This window comes from Choristoneura fumiferana, chromosome 13 (assembly GCF_025370935.1).
Source record: "Choristoneura fumiferana chromosome 13, NRCan_CFum_1, whole genome shotgun sequence".
NCBI classification, from domain to species: Eukaryota; Metazoa; Arthropoda; class Insecta; order Lepidoptera; family Tortricidae; genus Choristoneura; species Choristoneura fumiferana.
In genome coordinates, this window is record NC_133484.1 from 15,056,862 (window position 1) to 15,064,883 (window position 8,022).

General features: G+C 36.3%; 1 protein-coding gene across 1 annotated transcript; it reads left to right on the plus strand.

Annotated features, from left to right (window-relative positions):
• Positions 1-3,253: 3,253 nt before the first annotated feature.
• LOC141434517 (vacuolar protein sorting-associated protein 16 homolog) lies at positions 3,254-7,266 on the plus strand. The gene is made up of 5 exons (XM_074096940.1): positions 3,254-3,466; positions 3,685-3,874; positions 4,977-5,123; positions 6,610-6,736; positions 7,103-7,266. Exons 1-5 carry the CDS (start codon positions 3,417-3,419, stop codon positions 7,264-7,266), a joined length of 678 nt encoding a protein of 225 aa, XP_073953041.1. The 5' UTR covers positions 3,254-3,416.
• Positions 7,267-8,022: the final 756 nt, after the last annotated feature.

Consider the following 8,022-nt stretch of genomic DNA (forward strand, 5'->3'; position numbering starts at 1 on the left):
TATTAAGATGTTAAGTACAATTAGTTCGGTCCATGACGCCCTGTTAGGGCACACAATAACAGTTTAATTTATAAATACCTATTACATTAATGTGATAAAGAAAACCAAATCTATTTATATACAAAGTTATGCTAAGTCATATATTAGTCATGCATTTTACTAATTGAATTTACTCGTATTGATCTTATTTCATGTCGACAAGCTATTAAAGAATAAGCTCATTTAAACTACAGGTACTTATATAATATAATAAAATAATAATAATAAAATGTCAATGTATATCTAAGTCAAAGTGAGAAATTATTAGATATGACAATTATTCATTTTAAGTTTAATTTAATTTCAATCATTTTAATGTTTCATCGTTCAAGAACTCGTCAATAGAATAATAACATTTAGTAATTAATAGTGATTTCAATTTCTTTTTAAAAAATCTAAAATTTGATTCCTGTCGAATCGATCCTGGGATTTTATTTGTCATTTGAATGCATTTACATTGTGAGCTATTTCTAAACATTGCTAAATTTGATTTTGGTAACATTAATTTATTTTATACTGTGCCCTAGTTGTATTTGTGTCTAATTTTGCCTTAAATAGATCAGGGTGTTTACTGTTTACGCACAAACAGTGCCGTTTCTAATTTAGCTACTGTGTTTTTACTGTCGCGGTGATAAATTTTAAGGATTATTGAAGAATATATTTGTAAATTACCTGACATAATTTTTAATGCAAAAAAATTGCTTATTTGAATTAATGTTTATTTACTTAGAGCGAAGATGTTAGGTGACTGGGGTATAAATCAATTAACTGATTCAAAGGCTCAGATAAAATATAAAGTAAAGATTGAGTTCCATGAACAGCAAAGTCAGGCCGGTAAAACCAAAGAATAAGTATAGTAGGTATATGTATGTTCCACATAAGTATCCACTTTTCTATGCAACTAGTATGAAAAAGTGGATACATAAGTTAGGGAACCGACCGTACAAGTAGTAAAACTAAGTAGTTGCACTGCAAACTCACTGTGTAGGTATGCGCTAGACAAAGACATCGGTCCATCCGATTGAAAGCTTCGATCCCACAGACAGATAGATAAACAGACATTGGCGTCAAACATATAACATCCCTCTTTTCGCGTCGGGGGGTCAAAAATAGTTAAACCACACGCGAGGCGTACTTTTACTCAGCTTAATTTTGGTGCTCGCCGAATTTTATCTTTAGGTACTTTTCATTTAGTCTGAGTTCAAGGATTCTCGCATGTTTAGGTACAGAAGAAGAAAATGTAGAAACCATAATTATATTTGTCAAGAAAATTATGCAAACAGCTCTTTGGTAAAAAGCTTTTCTACATGGTTATTAAAAACACGTGCGACTGGTAGGGGAGACCGAGGAGAGTTGTGACAGAGGAGAGTAGTGACAACGTCGATTTTCGGAAACTTATTAACTGCTAGCGAGATCTCAACAGTGCCCTTAGTTTAAGTTTTCGGTTACAAAATACGTCTCGATCGCGTTTGCGTTAAATTCTTAATTTGTATGGAAACACGAACAGCGCCTCTAGCGGCACGTTTGCGCAACAACTTTTGCGAGTGTAGGTCTGTGCCCTTAGTGTAAGTTTTCGGTTACAAAATACGTCTCGATCGCGTTCGCGTTAAAATCTCAATTTGTATAGAAACACGAACATCGCAAACGTTCCGCTAGAGGCGCTGTTCGTGTTTCCATATAAATTGAGATTTTATACGCGAACGCGATCGAGATGTATTTTGTAACCGAAAACTTACACTAGGGGTACAGCACGAGTTTGATAGTTCGAGACTTGAACTACAAAACGCGCGCTATTGCGAGCTCGCTAGCTGTTAATAAGCTCCAAAAAATCGACATTGTCACTACTATCCTCTGTTAAAACTCTCCTCGGTCTCCCCTACGTGCGAAGAAGTTTACATAGAAAGCGAGCGAAGTGGTATTTCAAGTGTGAATAAAATTGACTAATAAGTAATCAGTGAGACAAGTTTTCTTTAAGTAGGTACCTAGTCGCTGACAACATTTGGTATAAGTAATATATTTGTTTTTATGGCACTTCCTAAAGAGAGTTGTTTTAATCGGATTTTCTAGTAGATGTGGAACTGCATTCGCAACAATATGACTGTCCCTACATAAAGCTAGATAAACACAGACATGTTCAGTTGTACCTTAATACAATAAATCGATGCAATCAGCAGGTTCTGAGGCTATTCAAAGATTTATGTTCTACTTTAGGTAAAAATACATAGATAAATTGTAGAATAAAAAACCGGCCAAGAGCGTGTCGTACACGCCCAGGATAGGGTTCCGTAGCCATTACGAAAAAATCAAATACTTAATATTTTTCTAAGGATTTCGTATTGTGTACTGAATCATACAAGTTGAGGTATATTTTATACCTACCTTAGGCTGCTATTACTCTTAAACTACTAATAATTCTCAAGCAATCTTAGTCGCTATAATTTTCCTTGTAAGTTTGATATATTTACTACCATTCTGATTTTTTTCAAATTTTCCACCCAACAGTTTAGATTTTAGAGAGGGGGGGAGGGGGTCGCTCGATTCAATGAAAATTTGTACTTTAAAGTTGAATATTTCGCCAACAGATCACTGAATTAAAAATTGTCTTAGCAACCAAAACCTTAACCTTAACTTCCAAAAGGGCCCTAGTTCTGCGTGTCCCAGGCCAGGGCTTGCGCATGGCTTAAGACGGCCCTGAACATAAAGCAATAGAGAACCAGCAAGACTTGACAGTAGCAATGTACAATGACTTACTTGATAGTAACAATGATATTGGCAACCAAAACGCACTGAATTCATACTACAATCGTGGTAAATTTTTGTATGAGAGTTCAGACTCTTAAAACGTAGTGATTATATACTCTTTGCAATGTACAGCAAATATCCTTCTGGAACCCTAAAAACCCGTTTAGTCTTCACATTTGCGCGTATACTTGATAATTTTTTCTCCGGAATATTAACGATATTGCAGGCGTTTTTTACGTTCGTACTAGGTATACAATATTGTTATTATTAATATTATTATTCCATTAATTATTTCTAAACGGTCACTAACGTCAAACTGACATTGACATAACACAAGTCATAGCTGTCTCCTGTCAATACAAATTTTGTTGTATTTTTGCTTGCGCTGCGCGCTGTGTGATACTTTATTTACTAAGGAATGTAAAAAATAAATCGGAGTTTATTTAAATTAATACAAAATAATACTCATAAAGAATTCATTTAATAGCGACCAAACATGTAAAAGTTGGTAACCTGTGTGTACTTCCGTAGCAAACGAGAGTTTGTTCTCCATAGCACTAACAACAATAGAGGAAAATTAATCGTGTTATCAGGAACTTATCAAAATTTTGTGTGTTTAATTGCCACCAGCCACAATGTCGGCCTTGCTTACTGCGGACTGGTTCCAGTTGGATTCCTATTACAGGTCAGCTAACTAATGACATGTACTTTTTCCGATTGAATGCCTTGTTATGATACAATGGGCGTTTTACCATCAGTAATTTAGCAAACCAGTAGCAAATATTTCTACCAGAATGTCATGGAATTACTTCATGATCTCAAACACAGAAATAATATGTCATTATGTTGATACAAAACATTGAGAATAGTATTGTTTAAGTACAATATATTTTATCATTTTAGGAAATTTGACATATACAATATGAGCTGGGCGATGGATGAGGGTTTGGACAATATGATAGTCACTGGAGCTCCATATGGGGGGCCAATTGCTGTTGTACGGGACAGAAAACAGTTTGTGCGGATTGCTACAACAACTAAACCAGTCATTACCATATACAATTGTGCAGGAAATGTTATATCTAAGATTTTGGTAAGACTACTATAAGGTAATCATTTTGTTCAGGTCATGTCATCACTCATCTGACACAAAAATATCAATAGAATAAAAAAATCGCAGCCTAATTATATAAATTTAATGTTTTCTTATAAAAAGTTTACAGAGATTTGAATTTAACAATAGAGAATGTTAAATTGAATGACACTGCAAAATAAATTGACTTTCTGTAACACTATTTTTTTTTGTCTGTACAAATGCACTAGATAATAATAATCCACATCATCTTCATGTAATGTAGCAGTCATGGGGGTGTTTAACACCAATAATAGAAAAATATTCTTAGTTATGTAATAGTTTTGCTAATACTCGTAAAAACGAGTTCCTTTCTCCTAACCATGTAACTATGAGTATAATAATAAATAATTTAATTATGGTACATCGGAGATCATAATTATCATCATCTTAGCCTATAGATGTTCTATCCCAAAACACAAATTCAAATTCAAAAAAAATCAAAATTCAAATTCAAATGATTTATTCAGTAAATAGGCCGCAATGGGCACTTTTACACGTCATTTTTTTTAAACTACCAGCGCTTTCGGAAAGACCATCATGCCAAGAAGAATGCGCCGCAAGAAACTTGGCAGAAAGTCATTTTTTCATAATAATATAATTACAAATAAAATACTTGAAAACTATATTATACAATTAAAGAAAAAAAATACAAAAAAATAATAATAAAAATACAGGGATGTATGGGGTCCCTTAGTTACAATACTAAACACTAACTATATCTAAACTATATCTACGTTCAGTGGAAGTGTTGAATGCTTCCACTGTCATAAATTTTAAAATACACAGGTCTTCCTCTCAGAATGTGAGGGATTGGGCTATTGTTCCCAATGGGTCCATTGAAAATTGGGAACAACATACACAACACTGAATTTCTTGACAGATGTGTGCAGGATCCCTTATATATGTTTTTCTGTACCATAAAATTCATGGTACACACATCAGTTTGAAAAGGCTCAGCGATACGGAGCCTGGGCTTGAGCCCACAACCCTCTGCTGGAGAGGCATGACATAGATAGATAAAACGTAAAAAACGTAAAATGTATTGTTTGAACCATTCTAGTGGAACAGTGGGGTCTTGTCCACATGGGCTGGTCAGATGGAGAGCAGCTCCTGTGTGTTCAGGAGAGTGGAGACGTCCTTAATATATGACATGTTTGGAGCTTACCAGAAGACATTCAATATGGGCCAAGAAGTTAGGGACACTAAGGTAGGGTATTATTAGTTTATGATAAAAATAATTTTACTTTAAGCTTTTTTTTATTGCGTGTCCTTTTTGTTGATTGTACTTACATTGTAACTTACATAATGTGTTTCAAGTTAACCCAACCATTGGATTGGAAGTAGGTTCAATTTGACTTTTAAGGTTTGACCCATACAAACAATCAAATAAAAGCTCGTGATAATAAAAGAGCAGTTGTTTGTTATTTTTTCAACCCCCAATGCAAAAGGAAGGGTGTTATAAATAAGTTTGTTGCCAATGCCTGTATATCTGTCTATGAAATGTAGCTCTCAAACGGTTGGACCTATTTGCATAAGGTTTAATATGTGAAAGCGAGTTTCCTTGCAGTGGGTCTCGGTTATTGGTTCAGCTGTTTTGAGATATTGAACTTTGAAATAACAATGTTGAGTTTTGCATGTTCTCTAAGTTCGTAAGATTATTTCACCAGGGCCCAATTGCATAACAAATTACAAGCAAATTCAATCCAAAAAAATGCAAGTCAATGCAAAAATTTCAATACAAAATCGCTAAGTTAAAGGGTCATACTGAAAACCAGCGCTGCGGCTTGCCGTGGCAACACGCTGAGTATGGCCCTTTTGCTTCTTCGGCACAGTATTTTTCTTTTTTAGTATGTAATAAGGTTGTCTTATTTTTAATTGTATTTTTTTTTCTTTTTGCTGTGCCGAAATTTGGCAAATAAATTGATTCTTTTCTTTTTTCTTTTCAAATACTATTAGCTTGTAATTTGTTAAGCAATTGGGCCCTGGTCATCTTTTAAAAAACTGGAACTGATAGATGTGCCTATACAAAGGAAGGACAGAATAGGTCACATTCACTGCCAAGATTTCTGTAGCGAGGATTAAGAACCCCAAATTCTAGATCTACAGCTTGATTCACAAGAGCTGGCACGAATGGATTGAACGAAAGTAATGTCACTTAGACATTTATGTAGGAAAATGACTGATGCATGACATTTTCATATTTGTGTGGAGTGTATTCAATCGGTAACACACAGATACTTTCATTCACTCCACTCATTCAATCTATTCGTGCCAGCTCTTGTGAATCGACCTGTACTCATCATCATCATCATCATCACATCAGCCTGAAGACGTCCGCTGGACAAAGGCTCCCTTTAGAACGCCCAATGAACGACAACTTGCACTTGCATCCACCGTTTCCCGCCACTCTCACGATGTCGTCAGTCCACCTGGTGGGAGGCTGCCAACGCTTCGTCTTCCGGTTCGTGGTCGCCACTCGAGGACTTTTCTCCCCTAACGGTTATCTGTTCTTCGAGCGATGTGGCCTGCCCATTGCCACTTCAATTTGCATATTTTTCCAGCTATGTCAGTGACCTGTACCTATAAGCCAACAATTTACTGGATCTTCCTCTCGCGTCATACTCTCCCTGAAATAAAAATACCCAGTAAGGAAACTAGAAACTGTATTACTATCTTGGTGTTTTTTTGGACAGGTGACCAAGGCACAGCTGTTCCCTAACCCGTTTGGCGTGGGGCTGGCTGTAATGACATCCACCAATCGCATGTTCCTACTTAGCAACATCGCCGAGCCCAAGATTCGGCCCGTGCCTGACTTGCCACGTAAGTTGTTTTCGTTCACCGTAAATTTCGAATATTATTTCACACATGAATTTCGAAAAACTCCGAGATGCGTGTGAGCCCGGGTTTGGACCCACGAGCCTCTTCTTAAGAGGCCAAACCACTAGGCCACCAATTCTTTTACAGCTGTTGTGTGTACGGCCTTTAGGATAGTTTTTAACTGGTTCTTCAGGGTTGTTCCAAATTATAGAATGTGTTGCAACTTACTCCATTACACTAACAGATGAGTAAATGTCACTTTGCGTTGGCGGGCGAGGTACTACTGGGGCTGTAGACTAAAGCCAGCGCGTGTTAGCCTTATCGCAAGCTAAGCAATCCGGCTACAGGGGCCGTTATTTCTAATTCCAGGGGCCAGCGAACCCATAACGTGTTGGTGTGTTCTGAGCACGGGCCTGAGGTCCTCGGCTGTCATAGGCTTCCTGGTGTGTCGGGACAAGGAGATTTACAAGTGCCAGCTCGGAGAGTCCAGGGCTATTCCCTTGGTAGATATCAGCTATTATCTATCAATCTAATACCTTTAAACGAGCAACTCTTGTATTATATATCCTGCTAATATTATAAATGCGAAAGTTTGTGAGTGAGTGAGTATGTTTTTTACTCCTTCGCGCTGAAACGGCTAGACGGATTTGGATTAAAATTGGTATGTAGCTATCTACATACCAAATTTCATAAAACATAGGCTACTTTTTATTCCGATATTCCCACGGGATAGGAAAAAAAATCTCGAAACAACAACCGCTGGGATTCATGAAATTTGACACCATTATTTTTAATGTAACATTATGCTTAAAGAAGACAACGATTTAATTTTCGGGAATGCCCACGAGAATTTTTAAAAATCCCAAAATTTCAATTCTGATACTGGATCTAATGATTTACGTGTGCGAAGCCGCGGGTAAACACTAGTGTATATATAAATATTTCGGGATCTCGAAAGCTGCTTCAGCGATTTTGATGAAATTTGGTATGAAGGGGTCTTACCTCTGAGAAAAAGCTTACTATCGAGTATTAGCCCGAGCGAAGCTCGGTCGCCCAGGTATTGTTTATTAAATGCAACTCACACACATGTCAAAAAGTACAACACTAACACTATAAACCCAGAAACATTATAAAACAATAGCTTAGACTTAAATAAAATAGAATGTAAATTAAATATTGCAAATTAATTAGGTATTAGTATTACAAAGCAGTAGTGTTGTTTATAAAACAAACATGCCAGATTTCATGACTCTAATCTGACCACTTGAAATTTCAAGATTTTATCCTAA